This window comes from Capricornis sumatraensis, chromosome 17, assembly GCF_032405125.1.
Source record: "Capricornis sumatraensis isolate serow.1 chromosome 17, serow.2, whole genome shotgun sequence".
Lineage (NCBI taxonomy): Eukaryota > Metazoa > Chordata > Mammalia > Artiodactyla > Bovidae > Capricornis > Capricornis sumatraensis.
Window position 1 is genome coordinate 59003788 of NC_091085.1, and position 27715 is coordinate 59031502.

Here is a 27715-nt window from a genome sequence, read left to right on the forward strand (position 1 = left end):
ACCTGACCTACCTCTTGAGAAATCTGTATGCAGGTCAGGAAGCAACAGTTAGAACTGGACATGGAACAACAGACTGGTTCCAAATAGGGAGAGCAGTACATCAAGGCTGTATATTGTCACCCTGCTTATTTAACCTATATGCAGAGTACATCATGAGAAACACTGGGCTGAATAAAGCACAAGCTGGAATCAAGATTGCCAGGAGAAATAACAATATCCTCAGATATGCAGATGATACCACCCTTATGGCAGAAAGCAAAGAAGAGCCTCTTGATGAAAGAGAAAGAGGAGAGTGAAAAAGTTGTCTAAAAACTCAACATTCAGAAAACATTCAGAAAACTCAACATTCAGATCTTATCATGGCATCTGGTCCCATCACTTCATGGCAAATAGATGGGGAAACAGTGGAAACAGTGGCAGACATAATTTTTTGGGCTCCAAAATCACTGCAGATGGTGACTGCAGCCATGAAATTAAAAGACACTTGCTCCTTGGAAGAAAAACTATGACCAACCTAGACAGCATATTAAAAAGCAGAGACATTACTTTGCCAACAAATGTCCCTCTAGTCAAAGCTATGTTTTTCAGTAGTCATGTATGGATGTGAGAGATGGACCATAAAGAAAGCTGAGCGCCGAAGAATTAATGCTTTTGAACTGTGGTGCTGGAGAAGACTCTAGAGAGTCCTTTGGACTGCAAGGAGATCCAACCAGTTCATCCTAAAGGAGATCAGTCCTGGGTGTTCATTGGAGCTGAAACTCCAATACCTTGGCCACCTCGCGTGACGAGTTGACTCATTGGAAAAGACCCTGATGCTGGGAGGGATTGGGGGCAGGAGAAGAAGGGGACGACAGAGGATGAGATGGCTGGATGTCATCACCGACTCGATTGACATGAGTTTGGGTAAACTCCGGGAGTTGGTGATGGACAGGGAGGCCTGGCGTGCTGCGATTCATGGGGTCGCAAAGAGTCGGACACGACTGGGCGACTGAACTGAACTGAAAGTGAGGTTCGGAGGAGTTAAGTAACTCTCCGAGGCCACACGCTGGACAAGGGGAGGATCCCAGGAGAGGGCCAGGTGCACAGCGCAGGGAAATCTCCAGTTTACTGAGGGTCAGATGCTGCAGGTCCCGGTGACAACGGGCCTGAAAGCTCTACGCAGTCCAGATCTTCGGACTTGCTGGAGCTGCCACCTACTGCTGTTTTTCCGCTTTGCCGCAGAAAATACTGTCAGAGACCGGATCTGCCTCCACATACCATGCAAATTCTATGGCTGGAAGGCCCGAGTGCTGCAAGGGAAAAACTGTGCTCTTTTTTAGCCTCTTTCCCAGGCTGCGGTGGAAACCCGGCCCCCGTCTCCGTGGAAACCCGGCTTCCGCGGTGGCCGTTACCAAGGGGCGGAGCTGGGGGACGCTGCCCTTCCCCCGGTCTGCAGCCGCTCCCGGGCTGAGAGCGATCACAGTCACCCTTTAACCTCTCAGTTCCTCTTCTCCCCTGCCCTCTCTTCCTCTGGTCTTTTCGTGCCCCGAACCGTATCCTGGAGCCCGCACTCCTGCACGGGCTTCGGGGCGGACGGTGCACCGGGATCACCGGCCTCCGAGCCGCGCTGCGAGGCCTCCACAGACGCCCCCACCTCCCGGGCCCACCCCTCGGCGGCGCTGATTGGCCGCTTCTGGGCCACATTCCCCCGCCCCCGGGCCCGGCAGGGTCCTCGGCCCAGCGGAAAGTTTTCTGTGCCGGCAGGAAGTTGAACGTTCGCAGACTCCGAGAAAGCAGCTCCGGAGGCTGTAGGGGTCTGGGCCGCCATGGAGGAGCCCCCTTTGAGAGAGGAAGAAGAGGAAGAGGAGGAGGACGAGGCGGGACCCGAGGGGGCTCTGGGCAAGAGCCCCTTGCAGCTGACCGCTGAGGACGTATATGACATCTCCTACGTGATGGGCCGTGAGCTGATGGCCCTGGGCAGTGACCCCCGCGTGACACAACTGCAGTTCAAGATCGTCCGCGTCCTGGAGATGCTGGAGACGCTGGTGAATGAAGGGAACCTGACGGTGGAGGAGCTAAGATTGGAGCGGGACAACCTCAGGAAGGAGGTGGAGGGGCTGCGGAGAGAGGGCTCGGCTGCCGGCCCGGAGGTGAGTGCCGGAGAGCGGGGACTCGCCCCGGGGGCGGGGTGCAGGGAGCGCCCAGTGGGAGGGGGGCCGCTTACCCCTCCTGAACATCCAAGCCCCTCAAAACAAATCCCCACGAGTATCAAGTCCTCAGTTTAGAAGTGTTGTGTGTGCTCAGTTGCTCAGTCTTGTCCGACTGTTTTCGGCCCCGTGGACTGTAGCCCACCAGACTACTCTGTCCGTGGGATTTTCCAGGCAGGAATCCTGGAGTGGGTTGCCATGCCCTCCTCCAGGTAATCTTCCCGATCCAGGGATGGAACCTGAATCTCTTATGTCTCCTGCATTGGCAGGTGGATTCTTTACCACTGCTCCACCTGGGAAGCCTAGAAGCTTTGTGATAGGTAACATTAAATGTTCTAAAGCAGAGGCTTCCTGCTGGAAGAGGGGAGGGCAGAGTCTTAACCACTGGAACCACCGGGGAGGTCCATCTTTACTTGCAAAAGACAGGTTGATGGGGACCTTGAGCAGTGGTTCTCAAGCTTTACTGTGTTACTCGCTCAGTCGTGACCAACTCTTTGTGACCCCATGGACTGTAGCCGGCCAGGCTCCTCTGTCCGTGGGATTCTCCAGGCAAGAATACTGGAGTGGGTTGCCACTTCCTTCTCCAGGGGATCTTCCCCACCCAGGGATAGAACCTGGGCCTCCTGCATTGCAGGCAGATTCAGTACCATCTGAGCCACCAGGGAAGCAGGCATTTCAAGCTTTTAGCAGGCATCAAAATCACCTTGAGTGATTAAAACACAGATTGGCTGGCCCCAGTCCCAGAATTTCCGACTTAGTAGGTCTGCAGTGGGACCTAGAATCTACAGCTTTTCAGAGGTTCCAAGATGATACAGGTGCTCTCGGTCCAGGTTTCACGATTTGAGAATCTTTGACCTGGAGTAAGACATACATTTTAACTATAGAGAAATTACTGCTTATGACCACAGAAAAATATGTACAAGAATATCCAGGGCAGTTTTATTCATAATTGTGTCAAACTGGGAATCCAGATGGAACAGAGGAATGGATTTTTTTTAACTTGTGGTATGGAATACTACACAACAATGAGAAGGTACCGAAACACAGAACTACATGGATGAATCTCACAGATATTACATTGAGAGGTAGAAGCCAGGTACAAAAGAGAGCCTCCTGTGCACAGAATTCAAGAATAGGCAAAGTAATCTTTATATATATATAAATTTTTTGACTGCACCAGGTGGCATGTGGATTCTTAGTTCCTCAACCAGGGATCAAACCCAAGCGCCCTATATTAGTAGTGTGGAGTCTTAACCACTGCACCACCAGGAACGTCCCATCTTTACTTATAGAAGACAGGTTGATGGTAACCCTGGGATGGGACAGTGGGAGAGAACAGGAAGGAAATATATAGGGAACTAATCTGGGTGTGGTTACTTGGGTATATACATATGGTAAAAATCGTCAAGCTATAAATTCAAGATTAGTGTGTATTTCTGTATATATGTTATACCCCCATTTTACAAAATTACATTTTGCCTCAATATTCAGAACTGATGAAACAAAAAGTTTCAAGAAACAATTTATCCTAACTCACCCTTACTAAACATGATATATAGTCATACTTTCCTATTCTTTTTTATGAATTTTTAAATTATTTTGCAACTCACTAAATTAATATCACAACTCTCTAGTAGGTCTCCAGTTACAGTTTAAAAAAAAAAAAAACCTTCCTCAAGTGAATTATCTCATTTAATCCTCATACTATTATTATTCCCGTTTTATAGAAGCAGAGACATAGAACAATTAAGTAATCTGCCAAGGACTTGTAGCAAGTAAGAGGTGGAGGCAGGATTTTAGTTCAGAGATGCTAGTCTATTTTTTTTTTTTTTTTTTGGCTGTGCTGGGTCTTCATTGCCTCTTGAGGGCTTTCTCTATTTGCAGCAAGCAGGGACTACTCTCTAGTTGCAGTGCCCAGGTTTCTCATTGTGGTGGCTTCTCCCATTGGGGAGCACAGGCTTAGTTGCCCCAGGGCATCTGGAATCTTCCCAGACCAGGGATCAAACCCATGTCTCCTGCACTGGCAGGCAGATTCTTGTCTACTGAGCCATCAGGGAAGTCCTCAGAGATGCTAGTCTTAACCACACAGTACTGAAGTACAGACCTGTAACTTTACTTGTGGTAACATTTGATGAGTGACTACACTGTGAGGACCCTGGAGCTATGGAGCTAAATTAGACAACGTCCCTGCCTTCATGGAACCTCACAACTAGTAGGAAAAGCAAGGCACACAGACCTTCAAAACCAGCCCACAGAGTTACAGACCAAGATGTGTGCCATGAAAGGACAACAGGAACAGGGTGGCTGAAATTCACAGGGAAGAGTGAAGATTTCTGGTAGCTTTGTTGGTACACTTTTACTTCACATACTCATTAGTCATGGTGACAATTCTATTTGTAGATAAGGTTCTTCTTTAGGATCTGTCATATGAGATGGTTGAATATCATTAGTAGCCTGACTTTTGAGATTCAAGAGCAGTTAAATGATTTGCCCAAGATCCCTCAGCTCACATTTTGCGCTTGTTTCCTGTCATCTCCAACTCCAGGCACAAAGATAGACCCACGATGGATCATGAACAGTGTGGTTTGCACAGGGCCCGGGCCATTTCCTGCCTGGGACGTAGCAGACAAGCTTCATTAGCCCCAGATGAGATAGCACATTTTCCTCCCAAACCATAGTCTTGAGAACGAGTGTGGGGGAAAAGGTAGAGAGAATGAATATTTAATGCTGCTAGACAGTTTATAAAAATATGCCCTTGTCTTTTTTTTTCTTCTTGTTTTTTTAATTACTATTTTTAGCTGTGGTAAAGTAGAGGTGAAATTTACCATCTTAATCATTTTTCAGAACAGAGTTCAGTGGCATTAAGTCAATTCACACTATTATGCAACATCACCACCGTCCTCTCCAAAATGCCCATCTTGCGAAACTGAAATTCGGTGCCCACTAACCACTAACTCCAAATTCCCTTCTCCCCCAAGCCTCTGGTAATTCTGTTCTCCTTTCTGTCTATATGAATTTACCTATTCTAGATACTTCATATAAGTAGAATCAGATGATTTTTGTTTCTTTGCCACTGACTTATTATTTCACTTCATGTCCCAAGGTTGCTCCATGTTGTGGCATGTGTCAGAATTTCCTTACTGTTTAAGGCTGTATAAGATTCCATTGTAGGGATTTACCAGTTTGTCTATCCATCTGTCAGTGGACACATGGGTTGCTTCCACCTCATGATCTGTATAAATATTGTTTCTCTGAACATGGATCTATAAATCAATCTTCAAGCACCTGCTTTCAAGACTTTGGGGTATATACCCAAAAGTGGAATTGCTGTATCATGTGATAATTCTGTTGTTAATTTCTAAAGGATCAGCCATTCAGTTTTTCATAGTGACTTCACCATTTTACATTCTATCAACTGTGCCCAAGAATTTCGGTTTTCCCACATCCTTACCAAAGCTTGTCTTTTCTTTTTTTTTTTCTGGCCACACCATATGCCATGTGGGATATTCCTTGTGAAGTCAAGTGAAGTGGAAGTCACTGAGTTGTGTCTGACTCTTTGCCACCCTGTGAACTATACAGTCCATAGAATTCTCCAGACCAGAATACTGGAGTGGATAGCCTTTCCCTTCTCCAGGGGATCTTCCCAACCCAGGGATCTGCCGGGGTCTAGCTCCGGTGGATCCAGGGAATTCGAAGCGGGGACAGAGTCAGCGAGGAAAAACTTATTTATTTAGAAATATAAAGAGAGATTAGGAAAGAATAGTATAGTAGGAAAATTAGTGGAGGAAAGTGGCTGAATAACTTGGTTTACGTGGAAAGCTAATAAAGTCTCAAGACAAGAAACTTGCACCACCTACGTAGGCCACCGGAGCCCGCTTGAATAGCGGAAGGTGCCCTGCCTTGGGCTCCCTCTCACGTGGGCCTTAGAAGCCAGGGCAAGTAAGTAGACATGGCGAGCCTCCACGCTCCAGATGGGAATTCAGCCAGAAAAGGAGAAAAGACCACACAGGGGAAACCAGTCTTTCCAGTAACTGGTCCATCCCTTTTGTCCAGGAAAGCTTTTTATACTTTGGGTTGTACATAGAGATCAATGGGTAATACAAAATTATGCAGTGTCAGCAGCCCTGACTCTTATCGAGACCAGGCTTTCTCTCTGCATACCTAGCTGTATACACAAGTCTTAGGTGATTTACATCATCTTCTGGCCAGGAGGCCTATTAGCATTTTATGGTCCTTTTCTGATAAGGGTCCGTCAACCAGAAAACTTATTTGCCTTAAAAGTGTTGTTCTTACTAAAGTCTGGTGCCGCTCTCAGAAAGCACTAAATAAAGTTACATTCTTACATAGCAAGGACACATCAATTTATAACAAGGAAAGAGGAGTACAGTGATTTATAACAAAGAGAAAGTTCATTAACTCAAAAGTCTAGTGTTGCTAACATCAAAACTACTATATTCCTTTTTCTATATCCCAATTACATTGATTAATATCCTCCGGGTGCCTAAAAGATAAAGAATATGGAGGCCTGGCAGCAGTCATTGACTCAACAGTGAAACCCATCACCAATATAATTTTTTAGCTTTTTAGAAAAGGCTCTGTATCTTTAAGATGTTTTAAGCTGCGTGCCTCTCTCGGTTGAGGGGCTGTAAACAATCACAAATTGTAAAAGTCTCTAACTGTCAGCCAAGTTAGAGAGCCATCAGAGGGGTTTGAGCTGAGACACTCCTTTTATATGCAGGAGACTGTTAACTGGAGCTCTAAGTTAACTCTTTCCAGAGAAAGGTGGTTGGGGATAGCCCCCTGTTATGTCAGAAGAGTGGAAAGCACAGTACAATAAAGCAAGCAGACTCTGGTTTTGGGGGTAGATGCTGAGGGAAATCCAGGGGTACTCCTGAGGCCTGATCTCAGCCTTTGCCTTTTGCCAGGCCCCCTTCCTCATGACCTTTGCCACGGGCAATTCCCCATGCTGACTCCTGGCAGGGATTGAACCCAGGTATCCAGCACTGCAGGTGGATTCTTTACCGTCTGAGCCACAAGGGGATCAACCCATGTCCCCTGCAGTGAAAGCACAGAGTCTTAACCACTGGACCATTAGGGAAGTCTTGGCAACACTTGTTATTTTATATTTTGTTCGCTTGATTACAGTGGCCATCCCAATAGGTGTGAGATTTTTTTTTCCTTTGTTTTTTTTTTAAATTTAAGTTCAAAATTCGAAAGTTACAAAAGTATCTGCCTTGGAAAAGCTCTCACATCCCTTCCTTGGAAAAAATTTAAGCAGTTTCTTAAAGTATCCAGAGATACTTCATGCAAACGCAAGCAGATATGAATATAGTTTTCTGTTATTCACACAGATAGTATGATAATATATACCCCACTCTGCCCCTTGCTTATTTTCACTTAATATGGCATGAAAGTGGTACTACATCAGAATATAAAGAGCTTCCTCATCTTTTTTTAAAAAAATGTATTTATTTATTTACTGGCTGCACCAGGTCTTAGTTGCATGCAGGATTTTTAGTTGTGGCCTGTGGGGTCTAGTTCCCTGACCAGAGATCAAACTTGGGTCCCCTGCATTGGGAGCTCAGTCTTAGCCACTGGATCACCAGCAAAATCTCTACTTCCTCATCTTTTAATGGCTTTTGGAAATTTCCATTGGACAGTAATATCAATTGTTCAACCTGAGGGTTCTCAGCTTAGAGTTTTGGGAACCCTGCTCCCCCCTGTTCCCCAAGATTATGAGTCTGATCCATGAGATCCATGAACTTGCATGGGAAGAAGTTATAATTTTATTTTCACCAGCCTCCAGATGAAATGTACCACTTTATTCAATCATGAAGGCATTTATGTTGATATTTGGTAGAAATCAACACAATACTGTAAAGCAATTAGCCTTTGATTAAAAATAAATAAATTAAAAAAAATCATGAATGTAGAAAACAAACCACAGTAATATTATCAGTAGTACCTGTGACAATCATCAATGGAAATCACAGGTGTTTTCATATCCCATTACAATGTAGTACATCTCAAAACTTTGCTTTTGTTCTGTATCTTATTGGACCTGTAGCTACATTGTGTTTAATGAAGGAGCAGGTCTCGGGATCACATATTTATTTTTAGATTTTGATGAGTGTATGTTATCTTAGTTGGTTTCCTTGTAATCCTATGCCTTTGTTTTATACATTTAAGATCATTATTCTGAGATGGAATCCACATGGGCTTTACCAGACTGCCAAAAAAAGTTTGTAGAACACAAATATGTTAAGAATCTCTGCTTTAACCAGTTTCCTATCAAAAGACCTTTGTTTTCCAATCATTTGCTCTGAGCCCGAGCCTCAGTGGGTTACTCTGATCTGTACCAGTTGGCCCCTGAGTATGTAGAGGAAGTGGACTCACTGGTCAAAGGAAAGGCATTTGACATTTTAATGTGTATAGATGCTAAGTCACTTCAGTTGTATCCAACTCTTTGCAACCCCATGGACTGTAGCCCACCAGGCTCCTCTGTCCATGGGATTCTCCAGGCAAGAATATTGGAGTGGGTTGCCATTCCCTTTTCCAGGGGATCTTCCTGACCCAGAGATCGAACCTGGGTCTCCCGCATTGCAGGTGGATTCTTTACCATCTGAGCCACCAGAGAAGCCCGGTGCCACCAGGAACTATTGCCAAATTCCACTCTAAAGGGGATAAAGTGATTGGCTCCCTTTGCAGTCAGTGAAGGAGCCAGTTTCCACACAGCTTTTACGACAGTGTTTTCTCAAACACCACTGATATTTGTCAGTCCAAGAGGAGGAATGTGGGCACCACCACCTTTCTCTTTGTGGTGTGCCTTATTCTCTTTATCACCTGTAGAATATTCCCCAGTGTGGTTGTGCCTCTGTTTATTTAACTAGACTTCTGCTGGTGGACATGTAGGTTGTTTTCAAATATTTGCTTCATTTTAACTTCAGTTTGAAACAATGTCAAACCTATGGAAGAGTTGCAAGACAAGTACAATGAACATTTGTATTCCTTTCACCCTGATTCAGCTGTTTTATTCAGGTGTGTGTATATGTGTGTTTGTGTGTGTGTGTAGTATGTCTGAAGAAATACACACTGGGGACTTCCCTGGTGGCCCAGTGGTTGAGTCTGCCTGCTAATGCAGGGGATGTGGGTTTGATCCCTGGTCTGGGAAGATTCCACATGCCGCGGGGCAGCTAAGCCCACACACCACAGCTACTGGAGCCTAGAGCCCGTGCTCCACAAGAAAAGCCACCGGAATGGGAAGCTGGAGCACTGCAACTAGGGAGTAGCTCCCACTTGCCAAAACTGGAGAAGGCCCATGCAGAGCAACAAAGACAAGCACAGCCAGAAATAAATAAAATTATTTTTAAAAGAACAGAAATAGACACTGAAACTTCCCTGCTTCCACTGCCTGGGGTGTGGGTTCAATCCCTGGTAGGGAAACTAAGATCCTGCATGTCGCATAGTCCAGTCGGAAAAAAAAAAAGATATACAGACTGACACCCATTTATAGGTGTCTATTTATAGACATCCATATACACATATGTATATACACATTATTTACTCATTCAAAGTCTGCCCAGCTATTTGAGCAGACATTATGTTAGCTGCAGAGTTAGTAGAAGATTAGGATCTTTCACCCTAAATACTAAATACTCAGTGTGTATCTCCTAGACATACTGGTACATAACCACAATAAACGATCAGATTCAGAGGGGAAAGTTGGTAGAATACTAAGATCTAAATGCCATCCCTATTCAAAATTCATAATAATGACCTTTATAGCATTTTTTTCTGATATATAATCTAGTATAGAGTTGTACAGTATCTTTAGGAAGTATCTCTCTCTCCTTTTTTTTTTCTTTTTGGCTGCACCTCTAAGCATGCGGAATCTTAAATTCCCCAACCAGGGTCGAACCCTTGCCCCCTGTAGTGGGAGCTCGGAGTCTTAACCACTGGACCACCAGGGAAGTAGGACACCTCTCTTTAGTCACCTTTAGTCTGGAGCAGTTCCTGGGCTTTTCCTTCTCCTTCATGACATTGACATTTTTGAATATATTATGTATCAGTGTCTGTAGAATGTTCTTCAACTTGAGCTTGTTCTGGTGTCTCCTCACAGTTAGATTCATGTTTAAACAAGTAATACATGTTTAGCAGGGTTATCACTCAAGCGATGCTATATCCTTCTCAGTGTCTTGGATCAGAAGGTGCCTGATTCAGTTTGTTGTTATTGGTGATGTTTGGTGATGTTAACTTCTAGCCGTTGGTTAAGGTGTTGTCTACAAAATTTCTGCACTGGAAGGGTGCTTTTATGCCCTTTGTAATGCGCAAGTAGCCTATGGGAAAATACTTTGAAACTGTGTAAAATATCCTGTTCTCTGACAAATTTTCACCCAATGGTTTTAGATCCATTCATTAGTCTTGCCTGAATCAATTATTACTAAATTGGTTGCAAAAGGATTTTCTAACTCTTATCATCTTCTGCACATTAATTGGCATTCCAGGGATCTCCTTGGTGGTCCAGTGGTTGACTCTGTGCTCCCAATGCAGGTGTCTGGGGTTTGATCCCTGGCCAGGGAAGTAGATCCCCCATGCTGATCCTGCATGCTGCAACTCTTAGTTCGCTTGCTGCAACTGAGAGTTCACATGCCACAATTATAAGATCCTGCATGATACAGGAAAGATCAAAGATCCCCTGTGCCTCACCTAAGATCTGGTGCAGTCAAATAAATAAATAAATAAATAAATATTAATTGGCATTCTGCTGTAAAGTACAGATTCCCTTCCTTCCCAGCATATTAGTCAGAGAAATAGAACAATAGGAGATATAGATGTAGCTAGAGATGTAGATGAGAATATTCATTATAGGAATCAGCTCAGGTGGTTATGGAGGCTGAGAAGTTCCACAATCTAATGTCTGCAAGGTGTAAAACCAAAAAAGCTGGTGTCGTAATTCAGTCCAAGTTGGAAGGCTTGTCTCAGGGGCTGATAGTAAAAGTCCTGGTTTGGGACAGTTGGAAATCCCAAGAACCGGGAGCGCTGATGTGCAGTGCTCAAGGGCAGGAGAAGAAGGATGTCCCAGCTCAAGCAGGGAGTGAATTCACCCTCTCTCCACCTTTTTGTTCTATTCGGGCCCTTAATGATGCCCACCCACAGTGGGGAGATCCCTCTGCTGTACTTAGATCACCAAATCAAATGCTGATCTCTTCCAAAACACACCTTCACACACACCTCAAAATAATGGGCTAACCAACTATCTGGGTATTCCTTAGCCCAGTAGGTTGACATATAAAATTAGCTATTAGATCCCCATTAATTAGTTAGTTAAATTTAAAAATTATAGATTCCTGAATCCTCCACTTTTTATTTGATGGCTTATTATCCATTCTTGTTATTAATGTTGTTACTCAGATTGTTCAGTTTGGCCAGTTAGGAGCACTTTCAAACTATGTCCTTTTGCTGTCTCCATCCCTTACACAATGGAATATTTCAGACTAAACTTGGACTTTCCCTGCTCCAGCCCTAGACTCAGCCCCTCTCCAAGGAGCCCTGGCTCCTTTCTTGGAGAATAGTACTTAGAACTCTTGCTTCTTCTTCTTTAAAAAATGTTTAAAGAGGATCTTAGTTCCTAACCAGGGATCACCCCAGGGCCCAGAGTCCTAACGAAAGCACAGAGTCCTATCCACCAGACTGCCAGGGAATTCCCAGAACTCTTTACCATCAACCAAACACTTGGCAGCAGGCGGTGCCTCACCTCATCAGGTCCCTGGAGTAACAGAACAAGAGAACTTTCCTTTCGGGGATGGAAAGCCCATCCTCGTGAGGTAAAATGTACAAGCGGTGTCCTTTCTTACAGGTGAACCTGGGACCAGACAAAATGGTGGTTGACCTGACAGATCCCAACCGACCGCGCTTTACTCTGCAGGAGCTGAGGGACGTGCTTCAGGAGCGCAACAAGCTCAAGTCACAGCTGCTGGTGGTACAGGAAGAGCTGCAGTGCTATAAGAGGTGGGCTGTGCTGCCCTGGGGCTCCTGCTCTGCAGACCCAGATCCTGTCTGGAACTCCCTGATATGTTACCTATCTGTTCTGATGTTCGTTCAGTCAACTTACTGGAGACCCAGTCTATGCTGGAAACTATTCCCGGCACTGAGGGTAGAGCAGGAAACAAAATGGCAAGTCCATGCTAGGCTAGCGGGAAGATGGGCACTCAGCCAGGAAGCCTGCAGTGAGCCCGCAGCATGAGGGTGGTAGATGCTGAAGAGAATGTAGAAAAGTGACTCGTCGGAGACCGGAGTGCTGGGGAGGGGCCTGCTGTGTCAGATTGGGTGGACAGGGAAGACCCCTCTGAGGTGAATGACAAGAAGCAGCCAACCAAGTAACAGTTTGGTTGGGCAAAAGTAGAACAGGAAGTGCAGAGGTCCTGGGGTGGGAACCATTTGGCCACTTTAGGGGACCCACCATGGTGGACCTTGGATTGTGAGGTATACAATGGTTCAGAAGAGACCAGGAGCTGGTCGTGATGGCCACAGAAGGGAGCTTTAGGTTTTTTATTTTGTTGTTGTTGTTTTTATTGGCGTATAGTTGTAATGGCAATCCACTCCGGGATTCTTGCCTAGAGAATTCCATGAACAGAGGAGCCTAGAGGGCTACAGTCCACAAAATTCCAGAGTCAGGCACAATTGAGTGACGAACACACATAGTTGCTTTACAATGTCATATCAATTTCTGCTGTACAGCAAAGTGAATCAGCTATTTGTATACATATATCCCCTCTTTTTTGGATTTCCTTCCCGTCTAGGTCACCACAGAGCATTGAGTAGAGTTCCCTGAGCTATACAGTAGGTTCTCATTACTTATCTATTGTATACATAGTATCAATAATGTGTATGTGTCAATCCCAATCTCCCAATTCATCCCACCCCCACCAAGGAGCTCTAGTTTTATAGCAAATGTAACAAGAAGACTCTGGGATGCCTTAATCAAGGGAATGACCAGGTCTGATTCACTATTTGAAAAGATCAATGTGGTGATTCTGATAACTGAACAACTTGGTCATGTAACAGAAAGTCCTTGTTCTTTGGAAGGCCACTTAAGTATTTAGGAGTAAGGGGGTAAGATTTCTCCAGTTTATTCTCAAGAGAGTTCAGAGAGAAGGTAGATAGTTGTAGGGGTGGATGGGTCAGTGGATGGAAAGATGGATGCATGGCTAGGTAGGTAGATAGATACATGGATAAGCATTTGAAGGATCAGGGTAAAAAGTATATGGAAAGTTTTCGCACTAATATTATACCTTTTCTCTAAGTTTGAAATTGTATAAAAATTAAAAGTTAAAAAAATCATAATAAGTATTGTATACAGGAAAAATTGTAGGATAATCAAGGCAGGAAATAAGGAAGTTGTTGATAGAGCAGGTTTGGACTTTGCTGTATCCCTCTGTACCATGTTTCTCAAAATGTTTTGCTTTACGTGGGTATTTCTTGAAAAGGAAGCTCTAGGAAGTCCCCTGGTGGTCCTGTGGTCAGGATCCGGTGCTTTCACTGCCATGTCCCAGGTTCAGTCTGTGGTTGGGGAACTGAGATCCCACAAGCCACAGGGCACGGCATAAAGGAGCTCTGTGGTTGAATAATTCTGAGAAGCCCGCAGTTAAACAAAGGTTTCATTAGAGGCAGGCAAAGGAAAGACCAAAAGAAGAAAAACGTATTGCCTACTAATATTTGTTTGCTTTTATCTTATTTATTCATGTATTTGTTTTTGGCAGCGCTAAGTCTTCGTTGCTTTTCCCAGGCTTTTTTTAGTTGCGACGAGCTGGGGCTACTCTTGGTTTCAGTGTGAGGGCTTCTCTTGGTGGTGGCTTCTCTTGTTGCAGAACACAGGTTCTAGGTGCACAGGCTTCAGTAGCTGCCGCACACAGACTTAGAGCACAGGCTCAGTCAACTAGTATTTGTTTTGTTTTGGTGTACTGGTGGTGCTGCAGAGCACATGGGATCTTAGTTCCGCAGGGTCATACCCATATCCCCTGCAATGGAAGCGTGGAGTCTTAACTGCTGGATCACAGGGACGTCCCATGCCAACTGATATTTATCAGTTCAGTTCAGTCGCTCAGTCGTGTCTGGCTCTTTGCGACTCCATGGACTGCAGCACTCCAAACTTCCCTGTCCATCACCAACTCCCGGAGCTTGCTCAAACTCATGTCCATCAAGTCGGTGGTGCCATCGAACCACCTTATCCTCTGTCATCCCCTTCTCCTCCTACCTTCCATCTTTCCCAGCATCAGGGTCTTTTCCAATGAGTCAGTTCTTTGCATCAGGTGGCCAAAGTACTGGCATTTTCAGCTTACCACTAGTCCTTCCAATGAATATTCAGGACTGATTTCCTTTAGGATGGACTGGTTTGATCTCCTTACAGTCCAAGGGACTTTCAAGAGTCTTCTCCAACACCACAGTTCAAAAGCATCAATTCTTTGGTGCTAAGCTTTCTTTATAGTCCTGTTCTCACGTCCATATATGACTACTGGAAAAACCATAGCTTTGACTACACAGACCTTTGTCGGCAAAGTAACGTCTCTGCTTTTTAATATGCTGTCTAGGTTGGTTGTAGCTTCTCTTCCAAGGAGCAAGTGTCTTTTAATTTCATGGCTGCAGTCACCATCTGCAGTGATTTTGGAGCCCAAGAAAATAAAATAAAGTTTCCATTGTTTCCCTATCTGTTTGCCATGAAGTGATGGGACTGGATGCCATGATCTTAGTTTTTTTGAATGTTGAATTTTAAGCCAGCTTTTTACTCTACTCTTTCCCTTTCATCAACAGGCTTTTTAGTTCCTCTTCACTTTCTGCTATAAGGGTGGTGTCATCTGTGTATCTGAGGTTATTGATGTTCCTCCTGGCAATCTTGATTCCAGCTTGTGCTTCATCCAGCCCGGCATTTCACATGATGTACTCTGCATATAAGTTAAATAAGCAGGATGACAATATACAGCCTTGAGGTACTCCTCTCCCAATTTGGAACTGTCTGTTGTTCCATGTCCAGTTCTAACTGTGGCTTCTTGACCTGTGTACAGATTTACCAGGAACTCTGCTTAGTGTATCCCAAGCATAATTTCAATTAGTGTTCACAGCAAGCCTGTGAGTTAGGGTAATATTATCCCCAAGATGATCTAAGGGTCAGAGAGGTCAAGTAGCTGCTCAAAGTCCCTGGGCTGGTGGTGGCAACCTTGAGATGTAATGTCAGACAGACTGACATCAGAGCCTGAGCTTCTAATTATCACACCACATTGAAACTTGAAAAGTTTGGAAGTATGGGATGTACTCTGAAACAAAACCAAACAAAAAAGTTAATTTTTTTTAAATTTGACTCTGCCGGGTTTGCAGCATGAGGGATCTTTAATTGAAACATGAAAACTCTTAATTGCAGTTTGTGGGATCTAGTTCCCTGACCAGGGATCCATCCTAGGCCCCTTGCATTGGGAACTCTGTAGTCTTAGCTAATGGACTACCGGGGAAGTCCTCCAATGATATTATTCGTTAAATTCATTCAATGTGACATCATTAAGAGAGCAGCAAAGTAAAAATGTCCTTAGAAAGCCCTACCCGAAAGGACTGAATTCGCCAACAGGAATTTAATTGTCTTCCTTCCTCTGAGGTTGGAACCACGTTAATGGAAAGACCTGCCTTCATCTCATTTAATAAGTGCTCTAGACACAGTTAATTAAAAAGAGAAACTGCTAGACTGCCAATGCCGTAAGCAGCTTGCAAGTGAATAAAGCAACACATGTTGGTTCCAGTTTTGAATTCCCAGAGAACAACAGATGGGCACTTCCCATCTGGTGCAGGCTGATAGACAGATAGCAGGATTCTGTTTAGTCTCTAGTGTTATATATTCTGGAGAAACCAGCATGTCAACTGAGGTGTTCTCTTAGCAACTGCATCAATTTGGAAGCCCAGGCTCGTACTAAGGATAGTTTTTAACTGAAGGCAGCTATGGTAGGCTGTTTCCAAAGATGGACACAACAGTTTTTCCCATATTGCTGTGTCCTCAGCTGGTGGGGAGAATGAGAAAGAGAGAAAGCTGTATCTCCTTTTGCAGTGAGACTTTGCCACTCCTCTCATCAGAGTACAAGTAGAGTCTATTTTCCCTTTTCTTGAATCTAGATGGCCCTATAACTTTCTTGGACCAGTTGAATGTGGTGGAAATGATGCTGTTTGGCTTCCAAGGTTAAGACTCTCAAAGGCCTAACAGCTTCCATGTTTGTGCTCTCAGACTGCTGCCTTGAGACTGCCATGCTATGAGGAAGCTCAAGGCAGTCACGTGGAGAGGTCACATGAAGAAGAATCAAGGGGTCCCATATGACAGCCCCAGCTGATCCACCAACTGAACACGGCTACTTGAGAACCCCAACGTGGACCATTAGGAGAACCACCAAATCAACCATAAGAGATAGAGCCATCTGGGAATTTCTTGGCCCTTTCAGTGGTTTGAATTTCACAATCTCACTGCCAAAGACCTGGATTTAATCCCTGGTTAGGGAACTGATATCCTACAAGCTGTGCAGAGCAGCCAGGAAAAAAAAAAAATAGAGCCATCATGAGAAGTCATAAATCATTGTTTTTTGTTTATTTGTTTTCACTTTTTTTTTTTTAACTTTTGGCTACACCCTGTGTCATGTGTGGGATCCAAGTTCCCCAATCAGGGATTGAACCCACATCTCCTGCGTGGGAAGGCAGACTCTTAACCGCTGGACTGCCAAGGGAGTCCCCCATCATTATTGCAAATTACTAAGTTTTAGGGTGTTTTGTAGCTGTAGGTAGTGGGGAAAGGTAATTTTTAAATCAAGCTGCCAGTATGGTTGGTTTGGGCTCTTTCTGGCTTGTAGACAGCTGCCATATTGCTGTGTCCTCAGCTGGTGGGGAGAATGAGAAAGAGAGAAAGCTGTATCTCCTTTTAAAAGGGCACTAGTCCATCATGAGGGCCCACCCTCATAACCTCATGTAAACCTAATTGTCTTCCAAAGGCCCTAGCTCCAAATACTGTAATACTGGGGGTTAGGGCTTCAACATACAGATTCTTTAAAAACAATTTTTTAAAAAAATTTTTATTGTTTTTATTTGACTGTGTTGGGTCTTAGTTTCAGCATGTGGATTCCTTTAGTTGTGACATGCAAGCTCTCAGTTGCAGCATGTGAGATCTAGTTCCCTGCCAGGAATTGAACCCAGGCCCCCTGTACTGGGAGCTCAGAGTCTTAGCCACTGAACTATCAGGGAAGTCTCAACATATGAATTCTGGGAGGACATAATTCAGTCTGTGGTAAGGGGGAAATTTGTACCTGTAGCATAAGCATACATAAGTGGATCTAATGAGCTTACTAGGTCAGACATTGAAATGCTTCATCACAGTCAGGCTTCTTTTGGTTGCAAGTAACAGAGATCCTATTCAAACCAGCTAAGGTACAAAAGGAGATTTTGTCGGTTCACAGAGCTGGGAAGGATCCTAGAATTGCTCTCAGAAATAAAGAAAAAAACTGCATCTAAGACCTCAGGGTTGGAATCAGGGACACCAGTCCTGATTCTTTCTTTGATTCTTTTTCTTTGTTGGCCTCCTAATCATGTATGAAAGACAATCCTTTTCTGAATCTTAGGGGGCATGAATGCTGGCGGTCCCACTTGAACAAGTAAGAGAGAACAGCCTTCTTCCAAGTTCTGTACATCAAGTCCAGGGAAATACTCTGGCCCTCTTTGGGTCACCTGACCTCAGTATCTTATTGATTAATATCAATCTAGCTGTTAGCACCACCTGACTTACCATATATTTTTACATTTTTACTTATTTGTTTGTTGACTGTTTTCTTCTCAATGGAATATAAATTGCATGAGAGAAGATATTTTATCTGTTTTGTTCATTGCTATGTCTATATACCTTGGTAGACTATGTAGCTTAATAATATTTGTTAAATGAATGAATTCTATGTATTATCTCACTTAATCCCTCAATCCTAGAAGGCAGGTACTTTTATGATCCTTTTATTACCAATTAGGAAATCAAAGCTTAAGTTAAAGCAGCCGTCCCCAACCATTTTGGGATCAGGGACCAGTGTCATGGAAGACAGTTTTCCCACAGACCAGGGTGTAGTGGGGGATGGATTCAGGATGATTCAAGAGCTTTACACTTTTGTCCACTTTATTTCTTATCTAATTCCACCACTGATCCGACAGGAGGTACCAGTCGGTGGCCCGAAGGTTGGGGAGCCCTGAGTTAGAGAATTTATACATGATCATATTTCTAGAAATTAGAGAAGCTTGAAGTACCAGCCATGGTCATTAGATAAGAGAAGGAAAAAAGAGGTATCAACATTGGAAAAGAGGAAGGAAGATTCCAGAGATCTGGATCAGGATGTCTAACTCTAGAGCTTTCAATGATAGCATTATTAGTATAATAATAATTACGAAGAAACTTCACTTTCAGTGCCCGCTTCGGCAGCACATATACTGCAAGTGGAACAAAACAGAGAAGATTAGCCTGGCCCCTGCATAAGGATGACATGCAATTTCATGAAGCATTCTGTATGTTTTAATAATAATAATGAATATGTAAATAAATAAACTGTAAAAAAAAAAAGAACCTTCACTTTCAAAGATGAACAGATAAGAGATCTGCAATAAAACAACCCATTATTTATCTCATTTTTCCCAGTGGTCTGATTCCACCAAGAGAAGGCCCAGGAGGAAGAAGAGAGAAAGAGGCTTTTGTTCCCAGGGGCAGCAGTGCCAACAGCAACAAGGAGGAGAAGACAATCATAAGGAAACTGTAAGTTGACTTGCTGCCCCATGTTACCACTAAATAATCACTAAAGGAAGGAGTGGGGGTGAGAGGGGAGGCCCTGCTCTCCTGGTGGTGGTCCTGCAGCTGATATGAAAATGCTATGCTGGTGTATTATGGTATCTTCTAGGCAGTAGCATAAGCACCTGACATTATTAATTCATTGACTCATCACAATGACCCTATGAGGTAGACACTGTTGTCATCCTTGACTCACAGATGGGGAAATAAATTCCAGGGGGTAAAGTTCTGTACCCAAGGTCACACACATTGTGAGTAGTGAAGTCAGGAACCCAAGGAAGTCCAGGTTCTACACTCTGCTGCCTCCCTGTGATATAATACAGTAACCAGATAATAATACTAATATTAAACAGCAAGAAAAACAATAGCAATAATTATTGGATTTTACGGGGGCTAAATCATCACCTCTTCTACTTCCAGCTCTGGAGGGTCCCCTGTCTCCCAACATTAGGACACATAAGACAGTTTCCTTCAAACACTCCCCTTGTTTTCATGCACCTTTGTTCATTCCTAGTTTCTTTGGTTTCTGCACCTCAAACCATAGACTGTGAGATGACAGTTAAAGTTCAGATTCTCAGAAATCAAATTGCTGGTTCTAGGATGAGGCCCAGAAATCTGGATTTTTAATGAATGCCCAGACAATTGAATGTGGGGAAACTTTGGACAACAGCCTGAGATATGCCTTTTCTTCTTTTTTAAAAAGTACTTATTTATTTATTTGGCTGTGTCGTGTCTCAGTTGCAGCACATAGGATCCTCAATCTTCTATGTGACGTGTGGGATCCCTTAGTTGTGTGATGCGAACTCTTACTTGTGGCAGGTGGGATCTAGTTCCCCAACCAGAGATTGAACCCAGACCCCCGGCATTGGGAGCAAAGTGCTGCACTCAATATGTCAGCAAATTTGGAAGACTCAGCAGTGGCCACAGGACTGGAAAAGGTCAGTTTTTATTCCAATTCCAAAGAAAGGCAATGCCAAAGAATGCTCAAACTACCGCACAATTGCACTCATCTCACATGCTAGTAAAGTAATGCTCAAAATTCTCCAAGCCAGGCTTCAGCAATACATGAACCGTGAACTTCCAGATGTTCAAGCTGGTTTTAGAAAAGGCAGAGGAACCAGAAATCAAATTGCCAACATCTGCTGGATCATGGAAAAAGCAAGAGAGTTCCAGAAAAACATCTATTTCTGCTTTATTGACTATGCCAACACCTTTGACTGTGTGGATCACAATAAACTGTGGAAAATTCTGAAAGAGATGGGAATACCAGACCACCTAACCTGCCTCTTGAGAACTCTGTATGCAGGCCAGGAAGCAACAGTTAGAACTGGACATGGAACAACAGACTGGTTCCAAATAGGAAAAGGAGTACGTCAAGGCTGTGTATTGTCACCCTGCTTATTTAACTTCTATGCAGAGTACATCATGAGAAACGCTGGACTGGAAGAAACACAAACTGGAATCAAGATTGCCAGGAGAAATATCTATAACCCCAGATATACAGATGACACCACCCTTATGGCAGAAAGTGAAGAGGAACTAAAAAGCCTCTTGATGAAAGTGAAAGAGGAGAGCGAAAAAGTTGGCTTAAAGCTCAACATTCAGAAAACGAAGATCATGGCATCCGGTCCCATCACTTCATGGCAAATAGATGGGGAAACAGTGGAAACAGTGTCAGACTTTATTTTTGGGGGCTCCCAAATCACTGCAGATGGTGATTGCAGCCATGAAATTAAAAGACGCTTGCTCCTTGGAAGAAAAGTTATGACCAACCTAGATAGTATATTCAAAGTAGAGACATTACTTTGCCGACTAAGGTCTGTCTAGTCAAGGCTATGGTTTTTCCTGTGGTCATGTATGGATGTGAGAGTTGGACTGTGAAGAAGGCTGAGTGCCGAAGGATTGATGCTTTTGAACTGTGGTGTTGGAGAAGACTCTTGAGAGTCCCTTGGACTGCAAGGAGATCCAACAAGTCCATTCTAAAGGAGGTCAGCCCTGGGATTTCTTTGGAAGGAATGATGCTAAAGCTGAAGCTCCAGTACTTTGGCCACCTCATGCGAAGAGTTGACTCATTGGAAAAGACTCTGATGCTGGGAAGGATTGGGGGCAGGAGGAGAAGGGGACGACAGAGGATGAGATGGCTGGATGGCATCACGGACTCGATGGACGTGAGTCTGAGTGAACTCCAGGAGATGGTGATGGACAGGGAGGCCTGGCGTGCTGCGATTCATGGGGTCACAAAGAGTCGGACACGACTGAGCGACTGAACTGAACTGAGCTGAACTGAAGGGAACATTTCTTGCAAAGATGGACACAATAAAAGACAGAAATGGTATGGACCTAACAGAAGCAGAAAATATTAAGAAGAGGTGGAAAGAATACACATAAGAACTATACAAAAAAGATCTTCATGACCCAGATAACCATGATGATGAGATCACTCACCTAGAGCCAGACATCCTGTGTGAAGTGCAGTCAAGTGGGCCTTCAGAAGCATCACTATGAACAAAGCCAGTGGAGGTTATAGAATTCCAGCTGATCTATTTCAAATCCTGAAAGATGATGCTGTGAAAGTGCTGCACTCAATATGCCAGCAAATTTGGAAAACTCAGCAGTGGCCACAGGACTGGAAAAGGTCAGTTTTCATTCCAATTCCAAAGAAAGGCAATGCCAAAAAAATGTTCAAACTACTGCACAATTGCACTCATCTCACACGCTAGCAAAGTAATACTCAAAATTCTCCAAGCTAGGGTTCAACAGAGAACTTGAACCGAGAACTTCCAGATGTTCAAGCTGGATTTAGAAAAGACAGAGGAACCAAAGATCAAATTGCCTACATCTGTTGGATCATAGAAAAGGCAAGAGAATTCCAGAAAAATATCTACTTTTGCTTTATTGACTATGGTAAAGCCTTTGACTATGTGGATTACAACAAAATGTTGAAAACTCTTTAAGAGATGGGAATACCTACCTTACCTACCTTCTTAGAAACCTGTATGTAGGTCAAGAAGCATCAGTTAGAACTGGACATGGAACAACGGACTGGTTCCAAATTGGGAAAGTAGTACATCAAGGCTGTATGTTGTCACCTAGCTTATTTAACTTATATGCAGAGTACATCATGTAAAATGCCAGACTGGATGAAGCACAAGCTGGAATCAAGATTGCCAGAAGAAATATCAATAACCTCAGATAAGCAGGGTGACAACATAGAAAGGGAAGAGGAACTAAAGAGCTTCTTGATGAAAGTGAAAGAGGAGAGTAAAAAGCTGGCTTAAAACTCAACATTCAAAAAACTAAGATCATGGCATCTGGTCCCATCACTTCATGGCAAATAGATGGGGAAACAATGGAAACAGTGACAGACTATATTTTCTTAGGCTCCAAAATCACTGCAGATGGTTACTGCTGCCATGAAATTAAAAGACACTTGCTCCTTGGAAGAAAAACTATGACCAACCTAGACAGCATATTAAAAAGCAGAGACATTGCTTTGCTGACAAAGGTCCATCTAGTCAAGGCTATGGTTTTTCCAGTAGTCATGTATGGATGTGAGAACTGATCCATAAAGAAGGCTGAGTGCCAAAGAATTGATGCTTTTGAACTGTGGTGTTGGAGAAGACTCTTGAGAGTCCCTTGAACTGCAAGGAGATCCAACCAGTCCATCCTAAAGGAGATCAGTCCTGAATATTGATTGGAAGGACTAGTGCTGAAGCTGAAACTCCAATACTTTGGCCATGTGATGCAAAGAACTGACTCATTGGAAAAGACCTTGATGCTGGGAAAGATGGAAGATAGGAGGAGAAGGGGATGACAGAGAATGAGATGGTGGGATGGCATTACGGACTAGATGGGCATGAGTTTGAGCAGGCTCCCGGAGTTGGTGATGGACAGGGAAGCCTTGCGTGCTTCAGTCCATGGGGTCGCAAAGAGCTGGACATGACTGAGCAACTGAACTGAGCTGAACTGAGGCACACCTTTCCTCAACTCCAGGCTGAAGCAAGCAGCCTGTTGGTCTTGGTTGCTTTGAAAATGTCTGACCTGGTGACAGTTTATCAGCTCCTGGTCTTTTGGATTGAAAGTGAGAAACAGCCTTGGTCAAGGATGTCAAACTCGAAAGCCTGCGGGGGCCAAGCACTTCCTGTGCATCTGTGAGGGGGGCGTAGGGTGGGGAAGGGGACATTTGCCCTTCAGTTCTGTCTGGCCGGTGAACAACTTGTTAACAGATTTTATGATTCTTGAGAGATGCCAAGATGTCGGATTTGTTCATGGAATCTGTTTTCCAAATGCTGGCAAATTGTTTAAGCTTAAAAATAAAAACCGTGTGATCTGAATGAACCATCATTGTGGGTTGCATCAGGTCCTCAGCCTCCATCCAGCTCTTGCTTCATTAGTCTTGCCTCCCAGGGAGGGCTGAGGGGACCTCAACTTCCATTCACGTTATCTGGTCATTAGTTAGTCAACAGACCCTCACTGAGTCTATACTGTGTGCCAGGCGAGATGTTCACCCTGGGGGTACTGCCGTGACCGATTTTATAAGGACTCTGTCGACTCCAGTTTTACAGGGAAGCAATTTTGTGGGGTCAGAGATTCTGGGTTACCTCCCAGGGCAGATTTAATTAAGATGCCTTTGTTTCAAGAGAGAAGAGAGATTTTTTTCTTTTTCTTTTTTTGGATCCTCAGGAACGGAGTGTTCCATTAGTGATTCTCAGCTCATGGCACGATGAGCTTCGTTGTCAACACAAGCTTTCTTTCTTCTTGCTTTTATTTATTCCCTCTTTATCTCCATCGCCCATTTGCAATCTGCTTCCCAGCTCCCCTCCCGCTCAGCCCATCTCATATGTATTTAATGTGTTCTAGAAAGTATATATTGTCTTATGCGGATGTGTTTTCAATGGTAACTGATATTTTAACACTTCATTTTCATTCTGTTTCCTAGTGCTTTTTTCCGCCTTCACTAAGCACTGTCATTGTTTTCTTTTTTACCAGGCACTCTTCTTTTTTAGGCTTTTTTTTTTTTTCCTGCTGTGCCATGGCTGCGGGATCTTAGTTCCCAACTAGGGATCGAACCCCTGCCCCCTGCAGTGGACACTCAGAGTCCTAACCTCTGGACCGCCAGGGAATTCTTCAGGCACTTTTAAACAAAAATTTTAGTAATATATTTTACTAATCCAATGCTTCCAAAATACTGTCATTTTCAATATGTGTTCACTATAAAATATTATTAATGAGATATTTTACAATCTTTTTTTAAAAATAATAAGCCCTTGAAATCTTATGTATATTTCACACTGACAGCATATTTCAATTAAGACTCGTAGTGGCCACTGTATTGGGCGGCACAGCTTTAAGCAATATATGGTCAAATGCTTTGGGTTTTGAGAACTGAGTGTGAATGATCCTTTTCTTCAGTGTTTTTAAAAAGTTATACCTAACATAAAATTTACCATTTTAATTGTTTTAAAAAAATTGAAGTATAGTTGATTTACAGTGTTGTGTTTCAGGTGTATAGCAAAGTGATTCCATTATATATATATTTAATATATATCTTTTAAAATATTCTTTTCTGTTATAGGTTATAACAAGTTGTTGAATATTACTCCATGTGTGGAAGTAGGTCTTTGTTGTTTATCTGTTTTATATACAGTGTGTATCTGTCAATACTAAACTCCTAATTTATTCCTCCCCCATAGTTCCCCTTTGGTAACCATAATAGATTGTTTTCTATGTCTGTGAGACCATTTTAATCATTTTTTTTAAATCCTTTTTTATCTGGCTGCACCAGGTTTTATTGTGGGACATAGGATCCTTAGTTGGGGTGCTCTGGATCCCCAGCCACAGTGCTCTGAGTCTTTAGTCTCAGAATTCGAACTCCTAGTTTCGGCGCGTGGGGTCTAATTCCCCAACCAGGGATTGAACCCAGGCCCCTGAACTGGGAGTGTGGCGTCCTAGCCACTGGACCAACAGAGAAGTCCCCATTTCTCAGGGGTGTTAAATGTCAATATGTGTACAGGGGCTTCCCTTGGCGGTCCAGTGGTTAAGATTCTAAACTTTCACTGCAAGGGGCGTGGGTTTGATCCCTGGTCGGGGAACTAAGATCCCACATACTTTGTGGTGTGGCTAAAAAAAGAAAAAAGGAAATTTATGATATTATGCAGCCATCACCACAATCCATTTCCAGAACTTTTTCATCACCCCACCCTTAAACTCTGTCCCCATTGAATACTAACTGCTCAGTTCCCCTCCCCCAGCCCCTGGCAACCACCACTCCCCTCTCTGTCTTTATGAATCTGACTACTCTGGAGACCTCATATAAGAGGAGACATACAGTATTTGTCCTTCTATGACGGGCTTATATGATTAGCATATTGTTCTCAGGTTTATCCATTTTGTACCACATGTCAGAATTTCTTTCATTTTTAAGGCCTGGTGATATTCCATGGTATGTGTAGACTGCTTTTGATTTATCTCTTCATCTCTTGATGGACATTAAGCAATTTTTTTGTTTTGCTTTAATTTGTTTCTTTATTTGACTGTGCATGCATGCGTGCTCAGTCGCTTCAGGCCTTTTGAGAGGAACTCAAAAGCCTCTTGATGAAAGTGAGAGAGGAGAGTGAAAAAGTTGGCTTAAAGCTCAACATTCAGAAAACAAAGATCATGGTATCTGGTCCCATCACTTCATGGGAAATAGATGGGGAAATAGTGGAAACAGTGTCAGACTTTATTTTGGGGGGCAACACTAGGGACTATAGCCCTGCCAGGCTTCTCTGTCCATGGGATTCTCCAGGCAAGAATACTGCAGCGGGTTGCCATGCCTTCCTCAAGGGGATCTTCCGGACTCAGCGATCGAAACAGGGTCTCCTGCGTTGCAGGTGGATTCTTTACCACCTTCCCTACAAGGGAAGGCCTTATTTGAATATACTGGGTCTTAATTGTGACCTTCTGGAATCTAGTTCCCTGACCGAGAATCAAACCAGGCCCCTTGCATTGGGAACTTGAAATCTTAGCCACTGGACCACCAGGGAAGTCCCTAAACAGTTTTTTAAGATCTATCCTCCTAGCGGTGTAGACACACATCTTGTTTCTAACCCCAGTGATGGGATCCCAGATTGCCTTCCCCCACTGTGGACAGTGCTGCAGTGAATATCTGCATGCTTATTCATGTCCTCTCATGGACTTGTGTGTGAATTTCCCAGGGATAGACATCCAGGAGGAAAATTGCAGGGCCACGGGGCCTATCAGCCAGGGTTCTTGTTTATCAAGAAACCAAGGCTCACTCAAAAGGAGTGACTGAAACAGATTTCAAGAAGGGACATCTTACAGGTGTGGGAACAGAGATAAGGGATGGAGACGCGCCCTGGGGCGGGCAACAGGAGCAAGGAAAGGGAGCTGTGAGGGGCCCTGGGGGGTCAGACTGGAGTGTGGCCTTCAGAAGAGGAACACACAGTGGCTAGGGAGACAAGGCTGGCAGGGGCAGAGCTGGGAGTGAATACCCCTGCATTCCTCTCCTCCCACTCTCCCAGCTCCTGCTGGTGCTTGCCACTGGCTGAGCACAGCCAGAAGCTAGAGGACAAGGGAGCTTGTTGAGATCACCCACAGATGTCAGCCTCCTGGAGCGGAGAGCGGGCCAGAGAAGGCAGGACATGATTCTGTGGGGGCAGATAGCCCACAGAGGATGCATCTTCTTAGTTAAGTATTACCAGGCTTGTGGGATCTTAGTTCCCTCACCCGGGATCAAACCCAGGCCCCCTACGGTGGAGGGGTGGAGTCCTAACCACTGAACCAAGGATGTCTCTGCCAGGCTTTCTTTCCTCCTTTCTTTTCTTTCCTTATTTTTTGCTCGCGCTGGGTCTTCATTGCTGCATTCGGGCTTTCTCTAGTTGCGGCCAGCACGGGCTACTCTCTCATTGTGGTGCATGGGCTTCTCATTGCGATGACTTCTCTCGCTGTGGAGCACAGGCTCTAGGCACACGGGCTTCAGTAGTCGCAGCACGTGGGCGCAGAAGTTGTGGCACACAGGCTTAGTTGTTTGAAAGCATGTGGAATCTTCCTGGACCAGGGATCGAACCTGTGTTCTCTGCGTTGGCAGGCAGATTCCTATCCACTGTACCACAGGGAAGTCCAGGCTTTCTTGAATGACTGCATGAAAACAGCTTAGTCAGACAAGACCACCTGAAACCACATTTATTTATGCCTCCAACAAATATTTATTGAGGGTCTACCGTGCAGCAGGCACTGTTCTAGGTGCTGGGGTAGAGTGAACAAGCCAGAGTCCCTGCCCTCATGGTGCTTACATTCTAGTGGGAGAGGTAGAGAGTGAACTGGTCAGGACAATTTCAGATGGCCCTATATGCACTGAAGACCATTAAATAGGGTGCTAAGAGAGAGGTTGATAGGGAGCTACTTTTTTAATTTTTTTGGCCTCACCTCAAGGCATGGGGGACCTTAGTTCCCTGACCAGGTATTGAACCCATCCTCCCTGCCGTGGAAGCACTGAGTCTTAACTGCTGGGCCGCCAGGGAAGTCCCGATTAAGAGCTACTTTAGATTTGGTGAGTCCTGGAAGGCTCCTGTGAAAAGGCAGCATTCAAGCTAAGTTCTGAAAGATCATAATGATCTGAGTTTTCCCTGCCTTCCTGGCAGAAAGAACGGCAGGTATGAAGGCCAGAGGCTGGAGACAGCTTGTGCAGCAGAGACTA

At 44.1% G+C, this 27715-nt stretch overlaps 1 protein-coding gene and 1 non-coding gene across 3 annotated transcripts in view; both read left to right on the plus strand.

Annotated features, from left to right (window-relative positions):
* The first annotated feature begins 1549 nt into the window (after positions 1-1549).
* Positions 1550-27715, plus strand: part of RILPL2 (Rab interacting lysosomal protein like 2) — a 28803-nt gene continuing 2637 nt past the window's right edge. The window contains exons 1-4 of one of the 2 annotated variants that reach the window (XM_068990093.1): positions 1550-2129; positions 12043-12194; positions 18871-18984; positions 24593-24630. In XM_068990093.1, coding sequence (XP_068846194.1) covers positions 1806-2129; positions 12043-12194; positions 18871-18984; positions 24593-24599 — 597 coding nt within the window. In that variant the 5' untranslated portion in view covers positions 1550-1805 and the 3' untranslated portion in view covers positions 24600-24630. The remainder of the gene's footprint in view (positions 2130-12042; positions 12195-18870; positions 18985-24592; positions 24631-27715) is intronic. The other variant, XM_068990092.1, reaches the window with a different exon arrangement.
* LOC138094208 (U6 spliceosomal RNA) lies at positions 18642-18748 on the plus strand. Its single transcript, XR_011146237.1, has one exon. It is a non-coding gene; the product is annotated as a U6 spliceosomal RNA (small nuclear RNA).